Genomic DNA, 22,257 nt, shown 5'->3' with positions numbered 1-22,257 from the left:
CATTATCCTTTGGGCAACAGGTAACTCTTTCCTCCTAGGAGGATCTGCAGAATTGTTTTGTTGACTGCTGTGTGCTTTGTCAACAATTGTGTTGGCAACTGTATCTCACGTAGAGAAATTACTGGCTTTTGGAATCTCATCTCTTTTATTTTCATGTCTCTGTGCTGTGTGCATTCAGTGCCTGCTGTGCTTCCCCCTTCTCCTGTAGTTGTATAAATAAGGCAAAACTGGCTTCCAGGAGAAGCTGAACCTTGCACGGATTTTTGGGCCTCCATGCAGATGTCATCCCTTGAGTCTGATGAATTTGCATTTCTAGGCTTTATTGGCTCATATATCAGCAGTTTTGTTTCCTTCTCACTGGTAAATATCTGTCAATTAATGCGTTTTCAGGAATACAGAGATACCTGGTGTCGAGTATCGGTGTTAAATTCAGTCCCCTTTTGACTTCAGGGCAAAACCACCGTAACCTCCTTTAAACTGTTCATCTGGCAGCAGGAAAGGTGATACTGGATGATACATCAGTTGGAAGGAGCTTCCTTTGGGGCTCTTCAGCCCTTAGTAAATGGATGCTATTGCAGAACACAGAATGAATTTAAAATAATCCCTTGACTTGTTGAAGCTTTGGATTCCATGTAAAATGCAGCATACTTGAGTGAATTAAGACATTGAACCACAAGACTGACTTAATTGGGAAGATTTAGTTCAGTCGGACTCTGTTAATGCCACTGAAGAAATGCACTAATTGGACATGACCAGAAGTTTAATTTAGTCAGTCCTTGTTTTAGCCTGATTCAGATTAACCTATATCTAACTGAGGGTTTTAAGGTTTAGTAATAAAACATGGTATTTGAAAACAAGTTAGGATGATTTTCTAAACAAATAAGATGTCATTATTGATTTTTTTAAATCTGTTTAAATAAAGCAGCATAAAGCAGCTTTACATGTTTTACATCTGATTTATATTTTAAGAGGATAATGTGCTAGACGCAGTACTTGGATGTGATGGAAAATTACATTGTTAGGAAGCCTTTTATGTGGAGAGCTAGATTTATATAAAAGGCTAACAGATCTGTGGATGTTCTTCCTTTCCCTTGTGCTGCTCCAGACTTTGTGATTTCTTATTTTATTTCTTTTTTTACCCCTCTGTCCACTTTTGCTTCTACAGAAGCATAATTGTTTGTTTTGTCCATTAAAGTATCTTCCTGTGTATGATAGACTTTGCAAAATTTTAAAATTGCAGCTTTGTTAAATAACTTCTCAAGTTACTTGTAAGCCCAGCTGCTGCTTTTCCTTAGTAAGCAAAACTCCTGTTGTTTCCTTTATAGGCTTCACCAAACATTGCCTATGACTGAATACTTCGCCTTAAGTAACCATGTCTGATGCCTTGTTTAATCCAGGGCCTTAAATTTATGCCGCTCTGTCCCTGACATAGTTTTTCTTACTGGTTCTTGGTTGATAAGAGACTTTAATTACCTGGAGAAGACCTTTCAGCAGATGGTTACGGTATGCTTTACTGTGGCTGAATATACTGCAGTACTAGGGGTGACAAACACTTCCCCATTTTAAAGTATTTGTTGGACAGTAGATATAAAAATGTAAACCACCAGCATCAGAAATTTTTAAAAAATCAAATAAGGATATGATGGCCTGTTTTATTTACATGTTTGTTCCTCCATTGTTTCAGTGCTCTTTTATGTGCTTACTGGAGGTTAAAAAAAAATTAAATTTTAGATTCAGTCTGATGTGGCTGCTTTCAAGGAATGATCAAGTGGTAGAGCTGTGCAGAGAAGGCCATAAGCCAGCAAAACACTTTCTGTGACTTGCAACATGTGAATGGATGACAGGGTGTTAAATGTGTCTGCTTTCCCTTTGCCTTCCCGTTTGTCCTTGGGAAAGACAGTGCTGAAAACTCTCACAGGTGTTGCAGTGCTCTTCTCACCTGCCTTGTTGTTTCTGCTGCTTGCCCAGGCTCTGACCAGCTCAGGCTGCTGCCGTGGGCTGAACTTGGAGACCCATGGCTGGTGACAAGTCCCAGGGCAGCTGCTGGAGCCCTGCTGTGTCCTGGTGTGAGTGCTACCTTTGGAGAGTTGGAAACTCTCCACCTGCAGCAGATCCATCCGGATGGACAATACTGGTGTTTGCTTTCTTTAAATGAGGAGGAATATGTGAAGAGTTCTTACCCCCAAGAGAGGTGCAAGCTGTGGATTACTTTGTTTGGCTGGCATTGATGGAGATGTCTTAAACCCTCATGCCAGCACGTGTAGCTAATACAGCCTCTGGTTCTTTGACTGACTTTGTCAGTGCAAGAAGGGACTGCAGAGGATTTCTTGGTGACTGCCACTGTGTGCTACTATGCCATTTCCTTTTTATATAAACTTCCCAATGTCATTCTCTAGAACTGTTGTGGTTTGGTGTCTGCTTCTCCTTTTGAAAGGCTTCTCAACAATCCTTGAGGCGCACCTTTGAATTTTCATCCTCTTTTTAGCTGCAATTCTTCTCCCATTCACCTGCCTGTTGAACAAACACAGGAAAAGGTTCTTTTTGCTAGAGTAAGCAAGATGTTTTGGTCTTCTCCTTATAGGGTTGTGTTTACATACTCCAGCTGCTTTTGCCATTTTCCTGTGTGATTATTTTTTACTTTGATGCTGAATAAAAAGATTTCATATGCTTTTCTGAAGGAATCTTGCCAACATAGTACAAAGGTATTTATGCTTCTACTTCTGTGGAGACATTTAATTGGACTTATTCTGTGGATTATGTTCTGTTCCTGCCTGGCTGTATCATAGAGGCTTATGGTCAGTGTGATGACTAGAACTCAAATCCATTGTTTCATGCTTTTCTCCACTGAGAAACACCTTGTATCAGTCAAATGCATGGCACCCTTTGGAGCTTTGACCTTGCCATTTTTTCCATGTTTGATCCTCCATTGTTGCAGTATTTACTGCCATCAGTTCTTTCTACTGGACCTATGAGTTCAGTGTCAATAATTCTCCTGGGTTTGTCATTTCCAGATTTTATCAGCAGATCCTACATACTCCCACTAGCTTCCTTATTGCGTTGTCCATGGCTGGCTCAGTTACAGTTACTTGTTTATCCACCTGAAAGCTCCTTCCTCCTCCTCAGCTTATCCGGTCTTTATTGACGTCACATGGCACTGCATCAAAAGGATTTTTTTTAAATGAAAATTCAGTTCATCATTAATTTTATAGTTAGAGGAAAATAGTTGCTTTATGAAACAAAACCTGGTTTTCAGTAGTCTCCATCTTAATTCTTTCCTTCATGTTTGCTCAGAACCCTTTCAAGTTTTTGAAGCCATTAATGGTCCTACACTAATCACATTTCCCTCCTCCACACATACACACTTTAACTGTGAGTACTGCATTGGCTCTTCTGCAGTCTCAAGGCATCACCCTTCATTTGATAGATGGCAGGTGCTGGTTCTCTTGGCATTTTCTCAGGGAGAAGGCTGCCTGGAACAAATTAGCTCTTTACTTCGCTTTCAGCAGGTGACAACTCCTGCTTTTACACAGCCATCACCTGCTTTGGCCCGGCATCCATATTGCCACTTACTGAAATATCTTTCTTTTTTTTTGTGCTATTATTGCCAGATGATTTTCAATTTTGACACTAGAGAAGCTCTGCCTTTTGTTTTTATTTGCATGTCTGAAAGGTTTGGTAAAAATAAATTATATTTTTTGTAATTTTTTTTAATGATCTGGAACTCCTGGCAAGTTTTACTTTGCGCATCACAAATCTGGGACATGATGTAGGTTTGTTTCCTGATACCCTTTCTGCCCTACCCGCGTCCACATTCCTGGCTGTTCTCTGTTGACTTGTGGTTGCCTGTAGGAAGTTGCTTAACTAGGTAACAGCAGCTTTCCCTATATCTTTCCTTCCCCCTTTTTCCCAAATTCTTGATGCTCGTGTGATCTCCACTCTGCAGTGAACAGACTGTTTTGTGGTCTGTTAATGTCTCAAATATCAGTCACATTTCATTCTCACGCAAAGTGATTGAAAACTTTGTTATTACTGACTCCTGCCGTCAACGTTACCAGTTTGTGTTTGTCATTCTCTGTCATTCAGCACAGCTGTGCCAATGGTGTCAAGCTCAGTCCAGTATGAAACATTTGTCCATTTTAGTGTTGCTTTCTAACCTCAGCTCTTCCAAGTGTTCAGTTGCAAAGGTAGAGGTGTCCTCCCCTGTGTGCTCAGAAGGATCTGGTTGCATTTACTTCATGAAATCTCTCTTGACCATCAGTTGGTTCAGATCCCCCTGGAGAAAGTGCAGATTTCAGGCTGAGGGGTTTTGGTAGCCAAGCTTGGTGGAGCCTGGTGTGCGGCTGTGGCTGTGGGGAAAGGCGCATGGTACTGTACCCCTTCCTACTCTGCAGGCCTGTCTGATCATGTCCATTCCACTCTGGATAACATCATGCTGTTCAATCTGTTTAAATACAAAATAATAAACATTACTAATAAGTAGTCTTTAAGTCTGCCAATTCCCTAATTTGTAGGATTCAGAAATACAAAGTTTGGACATTTGCTTCTGTTCAAGTTGTTACCTCAAAGACGACTCCTTTCCTTGGTTATTTCAGCACTTCTTGGGAGTCTTTGTCTGTCACCTGTGAACAGTGTGGGGTTGCACAACTCACACAGAGCACAGATTGGAAAAAAAAAAAAGGAAAAGAAACAAGAACTTTCTTCTGGGGCTGTGTTCCTTTATCTTGCATAAAGTTGGATCTTATTTCCTGACTCAAGCTCATTTACTTTGTTGACTCTCAGGTTGTGAGTTCCATGGCTGGAAATACTTTCTTTTTCACTGTGTGCAAGTTGCAGCCTCCTTTTTCTCTTGGCAGATGTGATTATCTGAGGTAGGAGGTTTAGCTATTAGCATCATCACCTTCTTAGTGCTGTGTGAAAGCAGCATTTCTTTCAGGGAGTGCAGGAGAACATATGACCTGTGAGCTGAAACAAAGAGGTTTCCAGTTACAGATAGCTATTTTCCCCATATCCAGAACCTATTGTTTCTTCCAGGTACATTGCAGGTGTTCAAATACTTACCACTTCTAATTAGTCTACTCAAGATCCGGAGAGAAACAGTCTATAAATGTAGTCTTAATATGAACATAAAAACATGGTTTGAATTCATAAATATGAATCCCCACATTTGTAGTCTGTGGTGTTTTCCATCACACTGTGGGATTCCAATTGACCTGCAGGTGGTGGCCCTTGTTTCATGCCTGTTAGAAATGAAATACTTTCAAATAAATGAGTGAAGCTGGAATGGGACCTCTCTGCTTAGGAGACTAAAGAGTCTTTGCATTTGGGCACGAGCAAAGTTCACAAGTGTTCATACAGAGGTTCATGTTAGTCTGTCATTTGTACATTTCATACAAGGGCTTTTAATTTATGACATCTTCATTGTGACCACATTCATGTTAAATGGTGACCTGTAGTAACAGGAGCTCTCCAATAACTGGAGAGTTGGGAAAAAAAAAAAAAAGTTTTTCTTCAAGGCTGCCTTGTGAATGGAGAGTTGCACTGAACAGGCTCTACAGGTTCCAGTCCTGGCTGTTCAATGAAATTGCCTAGTCTGTCTGTGTCTGTATGACCTACCCTGGCATTTTGGTCAATGGAGCTGCTTGAATGAGTTTCTGTATGCATTTGCCTGCATGCAGTGTGGTCTGTTACCCTTTCTGCAGAATACAATACAAATACATTTTCTGGTGTTTCTGGAAACTAATTCCATGTTGGGTTTTTTTTCTCTTCTCCCACTTCAGGGCCAAGATGAGGCTGACCCATCAAAACCACCCTGGCTCAAAGGAGGGTAAGTGGTATTTTGAGATCTTTTATCCCTGTATCTATGATTAGAAATATACTTTAGAAGTCTGCAGTCCAGTCTAAATAAAAATAGCATTTATGATGTTTTTAATAAAATAATCAAGTGGTCAAGCATCACTGAAGGCAACACTGCTGCTGTATTTCAGTCTCTTCTTAAGCAGTGGAAGTGGCACATGCAGCTCTTCCACAGAGACCTGTGGTTAAGAGCAAGGCTGTAGTTGCAATGTATAATCTATAGTGTGTTGGTGGCAAGTGCTTATGGCTGCAGTATTAAATGCAGCCATAATTGCTGCTGAGCACCTCAGAGTGGTCCCCATTAAATCCTTTCTCCTGGATCAGTCATTGGTGGCAGCAGAGGGAAAAGAGTAGCACTGAAGAAGTGCTGTGTCTTCTGCTCTTAAAAGATGGTGGGTTTGGGGGAGTCTTCTGTATTTGCAACGATTCCTTGTAGTAATTAAAACTGCACTAACTCTAGAAATTATTGCAATTTGTATTTTTAAAGCGTGGCTCATCATGCCTGTTTTGCACAGATGAGAGTTTCAGGTTGTGCATTCTCTCCACAACACGCTGCTTGCAGCAAATGGAGCAGACAAATTCTGTTTGTAATTGCAGCATGACACTCTGTGGTAATAGGTGCCAGCATAGCAGCTTCCCTGGGATCCTCTGGCAGGAAAAAGACAGTGACACGTTTTACAGGTTGTGTGCCTGGTACATGGTCAGGGTGATTTGGTTTGGTGGCAGGGCACCCATTAGGAGCTGTCAGTCAGTAGCAGCAAGATTTGCCCTGAAATCTCAGCCAAATGTTGGCTTGCTTAAGTTAATTCTCGTACTACTGAAGGAAGCTTCCCTAATAAAACATGAAATTAAATTGGAGGCTTCGTTATATGGCTTTCTGCTTTTGGAGTCATTGTTCTGTGGTGTTGGTATTCCCACAAACCGTCACCTGCGGATGCCTGGAGCTGCCTAGCAACCCTCTGCTTTTCCCAAGGAACCTGGGACTTAGTGAGTGGGCTGCTGGAGAATTGGCAATTTGCAGGAGCAGGAGGCAGTGATTTATTGTAACTATAAACAGCACCTTCTCCTGCTGTAACAAGGAGACAGTGTACTCGGCTTATTCGTTCATGCACATCAAATTATTTCCTAGCCTGAAAGGTGGATACACCTACAAGTCCTGAATTACTTAAACATGTGTTGTCAATTCAAGGCATTGTTTGCTCTAGTCTGTAATTTTTTTCTTTTCTATGCAAGATTCAGCTAAACGGTCTGGCTAATATAGTTTTGACAAAAGTTTGTCATGCTCACTCATCCCATGCAAGGGATTCCCAGAGAAGGTGGTTGTGGGAGGTAAACCTTTAATTCAACCCTTGGCCATATTTCATCTTATTAGCCTCAAATTATATTAAATTATTTATGTTTGGAGTTGTTCTTTCAATGGGTAGATTGCAGTTGTGGTGTCCTTTGAAGGAAGTAGTCATCCTCTGTTATTGTAAACCACCTTAGCTTACTTAGATTGTCAAGATTTAATGGAAGCTTCTGTGTGATACAGCTTGTATTAAAAGATGAATACATGCTTCAAGCAATTTTCATTTATAGTATAATGCAACAGGAGCTCCCTCTCTGTAATCACTGGCTTTGGAGATACCACTTCAAAAAAAAGGTACAATTGGTATTATGGATCAGTCTCTGAGTGTAGTAGCTCATATCTGTATATTTTATTTATTAGTGCAAATTATCCTCTCATACAGAAATGCTATTCACTCCTCAATACAGCTCTCCATAATAATGCTATAAATATTACATCCACTGCAGAGGAGAGTTACCCTGTTACGTATAAAACTGCACTGTGCACATTTGAGGCACTGTCAATTCTTCTGTTATTAAGCGAGGTAGCAGTTGTGCTTGAATAAAGGGACTGACGTAGGTAAAAGCACAACACTTTTGAAAATTAGGAATTGTTATTGAGGGTTTTTTTATTAATATTAACAAGCTAAAAGCGGGTCATCTGGGTGTGTAACTGTGTAGGTACTAGGACACCTCTTCAGTGACAAATAAAAGCACCTTTCAAATACATTTGTCATCCTGGCTTACCATTATTTCTCTCATAAACCTCAATCTATCAAAAGTATTTTGCAACAAACCAAGTTGTAACTAGACATGGTTCTCAAGCACAATAATTTATATAGGCTCATCTTGAATTCATAAAGCATGCAATTTTAATGTTCTTCGTTCCTGGGAAATGTCAGAGTATCACAGTTTCCTTTCAATTAAATTAGAAAAAAAATTTGAAATCGTATAGGAAAAAACTGTTAGCAGGAGCATTAACTCTGGAGTTTTACTTGTGATCATTTTGTTGAATCTTTTCAGGTTATACACTCTCCCTTTCAGTTGTATATATGCTTTCATAATTCAAGGGATTTACACAAATCCTTGACGCAAAGCTTATCAATAGGCTGTGTTGTGGTTCAAGTAATCCTGGGATTCTTTGCATCATCTGAGTAGTCTGCCATGACCTGTATTTTACTCCAAAACAGTATCACCAGTATCAGAAACATTTTATGGCATAAGGGCAGCAGGCAAATGTGTCAATATAAACATATTTCTTCTTTATGTGGGTGAGATTTTTCTGTAATAAGTCAGAAGGGATTTTTGCAGTATGACTTGGTCAAACAGTTTTTCTGGAATTCTCTATCAGAAATGATGATAGCCTCCAGTAAAAAAAACACAGTGTGGCCTTGCTGTGAGCATTTCCAGTGTTGGAAAACTGCACTGTTGGAAAACTGAGGAACTGACACGGGCTCTTGCAGTTACGTGTGACTGCTCACCTTCCCACCAGGCTTGTTCAGCCAGCAGCAGCTGTCAGCTCAGCCATGGCTTGGACACGACACCCTCCTACACCCCATCAAAAAAGTCAATTATACTATTACAATTCTGTCACATGTTTCTATAATAATGGACTGCTTTCCTCTTTGTCACAGCCTCATGCTAGATTGTGACATCCTTGTCCATTCTCACACTGTAGCTTAGGTATGATCACGCTGGTATTTTTGTTGTTTGGGGGTTTTTTGCCTTTGGCTTTATTTAAGGGGGCTTGAGTAGGCCCTGCTCTCTAATGGCTGCAGGTTGCCTCTTGTCATTTATGAACCTCACAATTTTCACGGCATGTGCAAATTTGTAGTGGCAGTTTGATTTCCTAGATTGTTTTGAAAGGTAGATTTTGTGGCTGTAAGAACAGTTTGTTCCATACTCCTTTTTTCTGTAATTTTCCTGCAGAGCATTTTGACTGGGTATGTTGTACCAAATCAACAGAATAACCAGGCTGAAATTGCCAGCCAGTGTATCACACAAATACCAAAAGATGTAAGCCAGAGTGGCAGGGAGGGAAGACCAGTGGCTAAGGATGGAGAGGCAAAGGGTTCCTTTGCAGTCTCTGTAATCAAGAAGAAGACCTCAGAAACCATATTCTTCACGTTAGCAAGGTCTGAGACCAGAGTGGAGATGGGGAGGGTGAGAGAAACACTGAGAGGTGCTGCAGATTTTGCCTTTTGGGCTGGGTGTTCATTGTTGGGAGGAAGCTACAGCAGAGAGGTGTGTGCTCAGTTTCCAGCTTTAGGAAAAAGCATTATCTAAAGTCCTTAGGGATGGATGCATTTACTGGAGGCCTTTAAGCTGGATTAACAGACCATCTTGAAGTACAGGGTTACTTCTATGTGGTGTTACCAGTAAATGGTAGGATCCAGGTATAATTATCCAGGCTGGTCTCATCGGGAAGAGTAATTAGGTTAAAGTGTTTTATTTCATCAGGCTCTGACTGTTGCTGGGGTAATCACCCTTTTGCTTCATTGTCACTTCTGCCAGCAAATGCCGTCTCTTGGGTGTACGGGTCTGCATGGCTTGAAATGCTGAGCACCACAAATGGTTTCTTTTATACAAATAAAAATAATATATTTTCTCCTCTGATGTTAGTTTTTTCCCTAATAATTATACAGTCCTCAAGGGCCAGTATTAAGTATGTTCTAGACTAGAATCAGAAGATGGCAGCATCCTGCCCTAGGGCTGATCCTCTCTGACGTGCTCCCTCCTAACCACCAACAACATGCAGGAATGTGTGGATTGTTGCATGTGTAGAAGATAAACACTTAATAGTTTTTGGCATTAACTTTACACTTTCTTAAGTATAATTCTCCGGCTGTTTTTCTTGCTCCAGTAAAGCATCCCCCTCTTCATCCCTCCCAACCCTAAATTAATTAGGTTTTTTTTTCCTCCTGAATTTCCAGGCCTGCAGGTGGTCTCTATGGCATCGATAGCATGCCTGATCTGCGCAAAAAAAAGCCAATTCCTCTTGTCAGTGATCTGGTAAGAGATTTGTTTGTTTCTCTTCTGCCACACAGCATTTACACAACTGACTTTATGTTCTTGATATTTGGGCACATTCATTGTCACTTCAAGAAGCTCAAGAGTTTTGTTAAGTTAATTCTTATGCTAAAGGGTTAGGAGTACTGCTTGAAAAATCTTAATGAAAATGAGCTATGGTTTTGTAGGCAATTTCATTCATTTCACGGAATTAGGGTCTTTTTCATGCTTTTATCCTTTTTATTTTGCACAAAATATTTGATCGTTTTCAGACCTGCATAATTTTAAAAGGTTTTGCTAAAAATCACATACCTTAGGAAAAGTTATAATGTCTGTGTGAGGTTTGGCAGCTTACCAGAAGGCTGGAATTTTAGAGGATAGATAAACGAGCATATGTGGTTCGATTTTAAAAGCTATTTGCAATATTGCCAGTAGACTTCTGCACTGAGAAGCATGAGAACCAAGTGAGTAATGAGGACAACTTTCATATGCTTCTATGATATGGTGAAATAAGGCTTCTGCAGGACAAATGGTTTTCTGTTGGTTGTATTCAGTACACGTAGCAATTTCATACTTGAGAGAAATGCTGTAACAGCTGAAAGACCAAAGTTTCTATATCCTGTAATTCATGTGAAAAGATGCATAAAATTTTGTCTGCCAGCTTATACATGGGCTGCTTGGTATGTGTCTAGCTAACTGCTTGTATCTTAAATCATTGCAATAATGGCATTAACTTCTGTTACTTCCCTTGAATGCATTCATTCTCTCTCTTCACAGGCCATGGTAAGTGGAGGTGAAGACTATCCATCAAGTCTTTACCAGAAAAAAACCTCTTACTTTGTTATTTCCCCCTCTACTTCTTTGCTTTTTGTTTTGAACCTGCCTTATTGCAGTGAATGCGTATCCAACACTCTGTCCTGCTCCATCACTGTTGGAATGAACTTTTTCAGTTTCTCTTGAAACAGCATAAAGCAGAACATAATGGTACAAAACTGATAGAGTTGGATGATTTCAAAGCAAATGTTGCTATCTTTAACTATCCTTCTCTGCCTTCATGTTACTGGAGTGGCAGTAGAAATCACTTGTATGCCACTGTGAGGTGCTGCAAAGACAGTGCCCTGTGCTGTCCACAGCTACAAAGCAGTGTTGGCACGATGTGAAAGGCAGTTCTCTGAGGGGAAAATGCAGTTCATTGTGTTCAGTGATGGCTGATGAATGTGATACACCGTCACATTCAAACCTCTGCTCCCATCTCGCTCCCCTTTCTTTTATCCTCATTACTTGCAACCTCTTTACTGTCACATTTTGGGGTGTTGTATGTTTTGTAAAACTGGTGAAATAATCTCCCTTTGGATGTGGATGAAGTTAGATAACACAAAAGTGAGTCTGTTGTAGTGACCTCAGACAGTAGAAGGGCTACTGTTGCTACCAGAACGTAAAAGTGGAGATGGGAACCCAGTTTTCATTGGCAATTCTTGCAGAGAAACAAATAGAAATTTACTAGAGTGGGACTGATTATGGACAGATGGAAACTAGTTGGAGACCTTTCAGAGTATGCATTTAACTTCTCTGAGATGTGAGGAACCAACTTAAATGCAGTAGATTGCTGGTTTGGTGTCTGGCATGACAGAGTCCCCTTGCTCACATCTCTGGGCATGTAATGCCATTGCACTTGTAAACGTTGGTGGTGAATAACAAACTTTCTTCTTCCCTAGTCACTGGTTCAGTCCCGAAAAGCCGGAATTACCTCAGCAATGGCTACTAGAACATCTCTCAAAGATGAAGAGCTGGTAAGTGGGAGGGTTACTTGACTTCTCGTAATTCTGACTAAGCAAATTAAAGGGATTTGGCTCTCTGAGATTCAGAGCTAGCTTCACAGATGTCTAGAAATATAGATGCAAAGCTTCCTGTATCACTTGGTCAAAGAAACTAAACACATAAAAGTAATATGTAATGTATCGATACAGTCCTAAAAAATTTAGAAACACAGAATCACAGAATATCCTGAGTTGGAAAGGCACCCACCAGGATCATTGAGTTCACCTCCTGGTCCTCCATAGGACACCAGAAGAGACATCATCTGCCTTGATGGTGCTGTCAAACACTTTTTGATCTCAGTAATCTTGCCATTTCCTTCTATGCTATCTGCCATAAGGGAGAGTGTGTGAAACTTGCTTTATTCAAGATATTTCCCATCCACAAACATTAATTGTTGTCTTCCAATTTTTTTAACACCTGGGAAGACGCTTTTGGAAGGTGAGGGGTGTCCTCTGACACTGCATGTAAAAATTTGATGCATTTGTCCACCTCAAATGTGTAGCTTTATAGTACTGGTCATGCCTTTTCCTGTAAAACTCTTGCGTTAACCAGCAAAATAGGCTTAGTCACCTCCCTGGATATTGGTTTACATGTGCTCTTGCCTTTCAGAAATCTCATGTCTATAAGAAGACCTTGCAAGCCTTAATTTACCCCATCTCTTGTACAACCCCACACAACTTTGAAGTGTGGACAGCCACAACTCCTACCTACTGCTACGAGTGCGAGGGTCTGCTGTGGGGCATCGCGCGGCAGGGAATGCGCTGCGGGGAGTGCGGGGTCAAGTGCCACGAGAAGTGCCAAGACCTGCTCAATGCTGACTGCCTGCAGAGTGAGTAGTGGCCAGTGGAGTGTGGCTGCTTCAGAAATTGTTGCCAGAGCCTTCCTAAATGTACTGCTGATATCTCAGGGATCAGTGAAGCTGCAGTGATTGAAGTGACTGTGTGTTTTCTGAAAAGGTGCCATTGGGCTAAACCTACCTCCTTGGGGGCACAGACACCTCCACTGATACGGAAAAACTTCACAGCATTGCACTTGATGTCCTTTTAAAGAAGGTTTAATTCTTTACTCTTTCACATCTGTTTGTTGGTTTTGATTGATTTTTTTGTTTGCTGGTTTGTTTTTCTGTTGTTTGCTCTCTTTGTGTCAGCTCAGGTTGTGTATTTGCTAGCATATCCTGCATTGAGGTATGGGTTGGATGAATAGGGTATGAGGCAGAATATTCTGACATTTGTTCTGTCCCCCCTGCCCTGGTATTGCAGTCAGGTTGCTTATTCCAAAACAGTCAGTCTTTGCCACTGTTTTAAGCTTTTTAGAGCAGCACTGGGCTCCTGCTTAGGGTATAGAGTTCCTGTACTTAGCTTGGATTATCTGTACCAACAGCAGCCTGGGAAGGCATTTTGTCTTTTCAACAGTAGGCCTGCTTGGCTGACCCACTTTAGAGACCTAGGGCTGAGTTAACAGAGATGCTGAGTCAGATACAAAGGTATTGTTTGAGTATATGGTCTTCCTGCTAGCATTTCTGATTATTTTGTTGGTGTAAAAAACTAAGTAAAAAACTAAGTCGTCTCTTCAAGGAACTCTGTAACTTTGCATAATAAATGATACCTTACACAAACAATGGAGAAGTTTAAGAGGAATTTGATTAAAGGGGAAAAAAAGAGTAAAAAGTATTTATTTAGGCATCTGCCTTGGTCCAGTTATTCTTATTTGCTTGAAATACCATTTCTTAATTCAGTCTCAAACTTATATTCCTGCTTGAGAGCAAAATACCTCAGTCTAAATAGAATAGAAATTTCCTTGTGTGTTAAATGTTGAATAGGAAGATGTAGCTCTTTTTGTTCACTCTTATTGTCACTGTAGCTTGATGGGCTAAGTCTAAGGAATCAGAAAAGTTTGTGAAGTATGGGGAGACTTACTGCAAATTCTTGTCAGCAATTCTATGAATTTAAAAAGTCAGATCTTGTGATCTGACTTGGGCTGTAGTTGTTTGGGAAAGCCAGGCTGAGTGATTCAGCAAGGGATACCCGTGAATCACAGGTCATTTGTTTTTTCTTACTACTCTTCTTAACATCCAAATGGATATTGTTTCTACTTGTATTTTTGATGTGTGCTGAGTCTTAACGTTGTCAGTTAGGTCTAGGGCTATTTACAGTGGCTTGTTCGTAAAACACATCTGATCCTGGCCAAACACCTCTGTCTCCCAGTTGCTCAGCAGTTCTAGATTTGTATTTGAGAGCTGGGAGATGAGTTTATAGCACTTATTGCATTATTGGCACCTTGGGCTTTGTTGAGGCCTTTCTGTGACTAAGCAAAGAGCATTTGGTGCAGGAGAATGTAGTTTGGTCATTGCTCAGTTTTCTGTCACAGTCTGATGCACAGGGTCAGTTCCTGAGCACAACCTTTTTATTTCTGGAGTTCACCAGAACTCTCTGCTACCTGGTAGTTTTCAGTGTTAGAGGTGAAAAGCTCAAGGCATCCATGGATTCAGATGCATACCCATGATGCTGTAATGCAAGGCAGTTGTGGTATCTCAGTAACGGAGAAATCTGGGTAGAACAGAGGAGGATTAGATTTGCACCAGCAGTGGAGAGGAAACAGGCACAAAGCTGTTGTACAGAGCAGTGGTCCTAAAGTTGAAAACAACAGGGAAAAACCTCTGTATTAAAGAAATAGCTAATGACTAAGAGGAAGTATGTTCCTGCAGAGGAGGGTTGTGGCTATCCATGTTCAAGAAGGGAGACTGCAGATGGGAATGGGTACTGGAGAGATTTCAATAGTAATGGGAGAAATATGAGAATGGAGATGATACAAGATTGTTAATCTTTCAAAAGAGATGCTTGGCAGTCTGGGACAGGAGGGAGGGAATCATGCTGTTTCAAAAAAAAAAAAAAGAAAAAAAAAGAAGTCATACTAGGTATTCCCTAATAGAATGTTTCTAAAGGGATGTTTTAGAGCCCAGGGCAGAGGTATAGATATGCATGTAGTGCACCTGCTACGACTCTGGCTTACTCTTACAGTTTACAGATATCCATGTCTTAAAGCCTTGCTGGGCAGTAGATACTGTTTCATAGATGGCAGCGATGGCTCTGTGAACTGGTTTGGTCCTTGTCTGAACCTGTTTATGCTTTCACCGTGTGGGGGAAGAGGGAGATGAGCTACAGTGATAAGATGACCTTTTTAAGCTTATTGTTTATGAAAGAGTAAAAGGGCTAAATTGGCTGTGAGAAAAGTTAAGGTAGAAGGCAACTTCACTGATTCAGACTCCCTGAGAACAAGGAGTCTCTGGAGCTGAGAAGCTGAGACTCTGAAGAATAACCATGAGGGGAAGGTCTTCTTATCTCTAATTGTAATTACATAGTCTTATGCAATGGGTTGTGGGATGTGATGTTGGCAATAATGTGTGTTTTTCTATAGAATAGAAGAAACAACTGGAAATTACTTTCCATATATGACAAAGCATTAAGTAAGAACTTGTTATTTTATTCAGGGGGCTGCAGATATTTTCACATTTTCTTTCAAAATATAAACTCAGGATACTTCATCATGCAGAGTTACAGAAACAGAGGAAACAACTGAGCACACCAGGCTTAAAAAGTGTGAAGTGTGTAGAAAGGTAAAACTCAACCAAACAAAAATTTTACTTACTGAGTTACTTGTAAGGTGTCCAGAGTCAAGGAAGAGAAACTGTGAGCAGATGTGCAGGGTTACCCACTGTGAATGTGGAGGGTATCATTAGCTGGGATAGAGATGTAGAGGAAGCTGGAGATGGTAATTGTGTAATGAAAAGATAGAAAAGACAGAGGATAGTGATGGGAGTTGGTGAAGGGGGTGAATGTGCCTCTGGAATGGGAAAACAATTGTTATCAATACTAGAAATGTATTTAAAGGCAATTTCAGGCAACTGTGTTCTTTGCTTTAATGTGTTCATGCTAAAATTCTTCTAACTGGAACCCAAGAAGCCAGAGGAAAATGGAGAAGTTTAATTTCTTTTTATACATATGTTTGAAGAACATAGTATGTCCTTGAGGAATGAGAAGCAGGGTGTCTGGGGGACAAACAACAGTTTAGAGATCCCATAAATTCAAGACTGAACTTTCTTGTATACTGAAATCCTGAGGGATTTTTTCCTAACAGAAGCTTTATTGTTGCTGTCTGCAAAAAACCCAAAACATTCTCAGGACATATCTTCACTTATGTCTGTTTAGGGCTTCCAGAAAATGTTACAGTGGAGTAAAATGAATTTTCAGACTGGTAACAAATACAATTTCATTGATTATACCTTGATGCCTCAGGATATATATTCACTTCAATCTGTGTAAGTCTTGCAGAAAATGTTGCATTGGAGTAAAATGAATGTTAAGGCTGGTCACAAATACTTTTCCATTGTTTATGCCTTAAAATTTTGGGTAGACACCTGGGTTTTATTCCTTGGATTTAGAATGTGCTGTTTATCCATTTTCCATCCTTCATACCTTTCTGGGGAAAGTAATTCTCCAAGTCTTGTAGAATTAAGTTTGATTCTCTCTTCTGAGGGTATTTTTCTTTGTCTCTGTATTTTTAAGAAATGTATTATCTGATACACTCAACATATTTATCATCAGTGTGGGACTGCACCGGTGAAAAGTTCAGCAATGCTTTGTTGCAATTTGAATCAAACCCCATTGCAAACTGCTTCAGCAGGGCTATTCCATGAATTGGTGGTGTCTGAAGTGCAATAACCTGGAATCAGTTGTGGTATGTGTACTGCAGCTGCCTGGTTCATAGTGTGCTAGGTACTTAGGAGTTATTATTCTGATAATAGGGCACTTAATTTTTTTATCATAAGCTCATAAATACCTGCTCAAGGGACAGTGCTCTCTTTTTAGCCATTTGCTATTCTTGGAAGTACTAGAAGTCTGTCCTGAATGGGTACTTTTCCTTTCTTACTTGACTGAGAGTGGATAGAAGGATGTTGTTTAACATCCCCAGGGCGTTCGAGGCTTTTGGAAACTGAGCTTTTGTCTCTTACCTTGAGCATTAGTGTAGTACTAACTGAATTACAATGGGTTGGGCAATTCTGGTATCAAAGAAAGAGTAAATCCGGGCTGGATGAGTAGGAGACCAAGGAACAAATACAGAGAAGTAATTACCAAGAGAGTGGAAGGGAAGGACATTATGTGAGCAAGAGTCTGGTAAGAGGCCTGTACAGTTCAGGGCTAGCTTTTTTGTTCAGTGCATTTTGACTCAGGACTGTGAGGCAGGTGTGATTGTTGCTTTTTGGATGAGGAACTTGTGTGTGTTGTACTCTGAGTTCAGAGGCTGCAGTTCCAAGACCGAATCAGTGAGTGGGGGGTTAGTCAGACGAATTAAGTCATGTGCTAATCATCTTGGCTTCTGAGTTGAATGATGGTTAGACACCATGGTGATGAACAGTTGTTTGCTCCCAGAGTCCTGTGTAGGAAAATATTTGCACAGAAGGAAGAAGGATACCTTTATTTGAAACTTGAATATCTATTTTAAGTTTCAAGAATATATCATTTTGAGCATTATCCGCCTACTGAACAGCTGCTTTCTATCCTGACAGTGTTGCTTTCTTGAATTCTTCTTAAAGCATAGAATAACAGCACTGGTGGTTTACTAATTGCTATATCAATACAATTCCCAATATAGATACATTTGCTTTCTGTTTCCAGTCATAAATTGACTGATAATTCTGTCATAGAGAAGAAGAAGGAAAGCCAAAAACCTGTACATGTTACTTGTATATTTCAATGCCTTTCTGTTGCCATTCACAGGATTTGAAAAGCTGATCCATTGACCAAAAATGTCTTTGCAGCTTGAAGAAAGAATCCCAGTCCATGAGCAGGAAAAGCACCCTCTGCCATTCAGTATAGTGACATGTTTTGCATTTAAAACACATACATTATAGTTAATTAGTCCCCTAATGGTTGTTTTAGAAGCCCTCTTGGTTTTGTATCAAGAAGCAGGTGTCAAAATTAAGAAAGAGTGTGTTGTTGAGACAGCTGAACAGAGATTGTCTGTTGTTTGTCTGTATTGTTAAATAAGGTGTCTGTCTGATTCAGGCTTTGGCCCTGCAATTCAGGCACAGTCTCTGCAGGCAGAGAGAGAACTTTTCCAGGGAAGGATTAATGAAGCTGCCTGGGCGTATTATCTGGGCATAGTGGGTAAGCAGTGTGGGTGGAGGTTGGGGGATTTCCTCTGGAGTCACAAGGCAGAGCCAAGTCTTGGAGGTGACAGAGGGCTGTAGGGGTCTGTGTGTCATGGCTTGAACATCCTGCAACCCAGGGTGCCTTGGACTTCTGCTAGGCTTGCAGAAGGATAAATCCACTGTGCAAGGTCTCTGGAGGTTGTGGGGATATTAAACATATTTTTAATTAGAATTCCTCCATTTGTCTGAACTTGCATTGTAAGCCTCATTTGATGCTCTTGCAATGCTTGATTAAGGCTAGTTTTAATTGGTTCTTAATTTCTTTGAAGTCAGAAAGGTCAGGGCAGAGTTGATTTCTTTGGATTATGACAGATCTCAGAATTCCAGCTAGGAAAGACAGATTGTTCAGTTTGGCCTTCCCCAGTTTCCCAGTAGGTTTCTGTAGTTCTTCATAAAAAGCATAGAGTCCGTCTCCATCCTCAGGAGACCTAGTTCTGTTAAAGCTGAATAGCACTTCTTATCTGAAGTTCAAAGCATAGCCCCTGGTATCATTTCAGTTTCATATTCCCTTAATAAATGTTAGGTGCATCACCGGTGAGTAGAAACAGCAGGGACTGTGTAATTAATTCCAGTATTTTTGATTTCATTTCATCTTAAGCCAACAACAGGAAACTCTGGGGCATGTACTTTTTATTATACTAAATGGAATACTGAACATCAAGCCTCTAGCAAGGAAAATGAAAAAGTACTCAGGTAATGTAAAATTATGGCTTGTTTCACACCCCAGTCCTTAATAACACGCTTTGGTATGCAGTGTTCTTAATGAACTTCTGACACTTCAGTGGTTACAGTCCATTACAAGCTGAAACTCTTTGGTTATGTACTGCTGGGCTCCTCTGTGTGTGTGTGTGTGTGTGTGTGTGTGTTCAGAGGACTTTTTCATATTTAGTCACTACTTGCTGAAACAGTTTCATATGCAAAACTGTAGTTCCTTATAGCAAGGGTACTTCAGATATCATATTTGCTCACTTCTGGAAGAAAACAGTTTCATGTATCTTTGTGGATTGATGACTCCCTTTGCGCACACCTTGCACCTGCTTTAATACATATTTTTAAGGTAATTTAATATTTGGTGAATATCTGAATGAGAACATTTTTCCTAGGACTAAGCTTACTTTAATTAAACTATCCTGGAGAAGAAAAACAAACAAAAGTATACTACATTAAACAGAAAGGTTATGATTGGATGTGTTCACAGGACTTTTGTCCTGGTTTAACTTAATCTGACTTAAGATCATAATTTGAAATTGCTGCAGACTGTGTATAGAGAGACCATGTGCAACCCTGAGTTCCTGCTTTTCATTTCACACCTGAGTTACCTGCCCTGTTAGCTCACATTGGTGCTTTTATTGATGCATGTCTCTCATCTGACACAGTAGTCAATTTCTAAATTTTGACAGTAAAAATGATTGACAGAATTGAGTAGGAAGTATTTGGTGGTGAGAGTAGTCTTATCTCATAATTATATGAACTTTGAAATTTTTTAAGATGTATGCAAGCGACCAGAGGCTTCTCTTTTGTCAGATGAAATTGACTACCTGTGCAGTTGCAGACTCTGTGCCTGGCTCTTGTGTTTCCAGCTGCTGGACACTGTGGTAGCACTACATGCTTATAATGGCCCAAGTTTTGAACTGTTGAGTTTGCTATCTTACAGGTATTTGTTGTAGTTAATATACTTATGCAGTCCTAGAAATTGATTATTTGAGTTGATTCTGTGTGAACTGATAAAATAGAATGGCATGCAGAGAGGCACTCTGTGTTCCTGCAGCTTGGTGCCTGATCCAGACAGGGTGGTTCCAGGCAGCAGGAGACATGGATTTGCTGTGACATGGAGCTCAGCAGGGAGCTTGGTGACACACATGGGTAGAAAATGCTGACAGTGGAGACCCATCTGAGCTTCTCTTCTGTGATGCTGAAGTGCAACACTGAGAAAAGCTCATAGGTGCTGTTTGTAATGGAGGTCCTATGTCTCTTCTTAGCACTTGCCCAAGCAAAGATTTATTTTTTCATAGCAAGGTACTGAGAGCAGAGGCTGTGCTGTTAATATAAGAACCTCATTCCTGTTCAGTTCCTCAGCTGTAAGGATGTTAAATTAACCTGTTGTGAGGAGGGCAATCTGATCCCAGGTTATAGAGGAGCTACCCGCTCTGCCTCCAAATGGCCCAAGTTCTCTGTGTATGTTGGAACAGGGGGAACAGAGTGCAAACATCAGTATCAGGAGCCATCATGTGAAGGGTAACTTGTAGCTTTGATCCACCTGTCCAGATTCAGTGAGACATGATTTTGTGTGTGTTTGTTCCTGATGAGCATTGTGTATTTTTGGGTGCACAGGAGCAGCGGAGAAGAGCTCGAAGCATGGAGCTGAAGACCGGACCCAGAACTTCATCATGGCCATGAAGGATCGCATGAAAATCCGGGAGCGGAACAAGCCTGAGATCTTCGACTTGATCAGAGATGTGTTTTGTGAGAGCAAAATGACACATGCTCAGCAGATGAAGACAGTGAAACAGAGCGTGCTGGATGGTACCTCAAAATGGTCAGCAAAGATCACAATCACTGGTAAGTGGGATAGTTGTGGGTTCACTTGGTCTCACTTGGGAGCCTCAAGTAAGAGAGTTGGTATGAAATTATAACATGGAGGAAGAGCTTCTCTGACCTCTGTGTCTTTCTGCTGAGTGCACATACAGGTAGCAGGTGCAGATACCCCTATTGCAGGTGCTGTAGTGCACCATGAGCAGAGGCCCATCAGAAATGCTTTCCTGAGGGATATTCCTGTTTTCTGGCCATTATGAGCCCATACTACAGGTGGTGGTTGGATACATTGTCTTGTGGCAGGGTGTGGTAACGCTTCTGTTTTCCTTTCAGTGGTGTGTGCTCAGGGTCTGCAGGCCAAAGACAAGACGGGGTCCAGTGATCCATATGTAACGGTACAAGTGGGTAAAACAAAGAAGAGGACAAAAACGATCTTTGGCAATCTGAACCCTGTATGGGAAGAGAAGTTTTACTTGTAAGTGCTCTGACAAGGACTCTCAGCCCCATGCCACCTGTTTGTATGTTCTGTGCTTTGACAGCTGTGTCTTCTCCCTCCGTACACATTCCCACATCACCTGTAATCTGAGATGGTTCTATTTTTGCTCAGCATTGTGTGTGTGTGTGGAGGGTTGACATCTCTAACAATGTACGTAGTGCACACCTATTTATCCCATCTATCTTCCATGTGTATATACAAATTGTCTGCTTTATGAGCACTTCTGTACTGATGTTCCGAGAGAATGCTAAAGGGAAAGGAAAATATTTAAATCAGCAGCTATTGTTCCTGGCTAAAAACATTCCTTGTAACATGAGAGTAAAATTCTTAGTAAAAGACTAAAGAAACTTCTGTGGCCGCCTATTTCTGGGATCTGCCCCTGGTGTTTGGCAACCAAATTTAAAGGTAATTAGTTTTCAGTTGTCTGTGACACCAGCAGCCTCTCCTTCAGTTTTGGAACATCAGTGTAACAATAACCCAAAGGAGTTATTGTTGCGAGAGAGAGCTTCCAAGATTACCAATATATTGAGATCTGAATTTAAAGCAAAGTCTGGAGGCACAGTTCTTTAGGTAACATTGATCCATTGATCCTGCTTTTATTGAATATGTAACCTGTACCCTCAATTTGTCATTGAAGTTGTTAAAAACCAAAATGGACACATGAAATCCAACAACTGTTTTCTGAAGATTCTGGCTGATCTCATTCAACATGAACAATCTTTATTTCTTTTAATGTGTAAGGTCTTCCATTGTACCATCTCTCTCCTTCCTTTCTTTTCCTCCCTGTTCTTTCCTGAGCTGCTTGGGGGGAGCTCTCTCTGCAAAGTGCAATTTGTTTGTGTTTTAAAATCAGTTTCATATCAGTCCAGCTTTGTCTTTACAATGTACAGTAGAAGCAAAATTATTTTTAAGCAGTTTTGAGCTACTCATTAACGTCAGAAAAATCCTACTGCTATTTTGAGTGAGTAAGCCCCTGGCTTTATTCTTAGTTTAATCCAAGGTAGCATTTCTGCTT

General features: G+C 40.6%; 1 protein-coding gene across 2 annotated transcripts in view; it reads left to right on the top strand.

Moving 5' to 3' along the window:
• Positions 1 to 22,257, top strand: part of UNC13B (unc-13 homolog B) — a 208,375-nt gene that overhangs the window by 117,088 nt on the left and 69,030 nt on the right. For both annotated transcript variants that reach the window (XM_041468603.1, XM_041468602.1), the window contains exons 11-16: positions 5,778 to 5,824; positions 10,113 to 10,191; positions 11,904 to 11,978; positions 12,616 to 12,835; positions 20,546 to 20,773; positions 21,080 to 21,221. In XM_041468603.1, the coding sequence (XP_041324537.1) occupies positions 5,778 to 5,824; positions 10,113 to 10,191; positions 11,904 to 11,978; positions 12,616 to 12,835; positions 20,546 to 20,773; positions 21,080 to 21,221 (791 nt within the window). The remainder of the gene's footprint in view (positions 1 to 5,777; positions 5,825 to 10,112; positions 10,192 to 11,903; positions 11,979 to 12,615; positions 12,836 to 20,545; positions 20,774 to 21,079; positions 21,222 to 22,257) is intronic.

The sequence above is a fragment of the Pyrgilauda ruficollis genome, unplaced genomic scaffold (genome assembly GCF_017590135.1).
Source record: "Pyrgilauda ruficollis isolate IOZ18807 unplaced genomic scaffold, ASM1759013v1 scaffold220, whole genome shotgun sequence".
Classification (NCBI taxonomy): Eukaryota; Metazoa; Chordata; class Aves; order Passeriformes; family Passeridae; genus Pyrgilauda; species Pyrgilauda ruficollis.
This window is presented reverse-complemented; position numbering and strand designations above follow the sequence as displayed.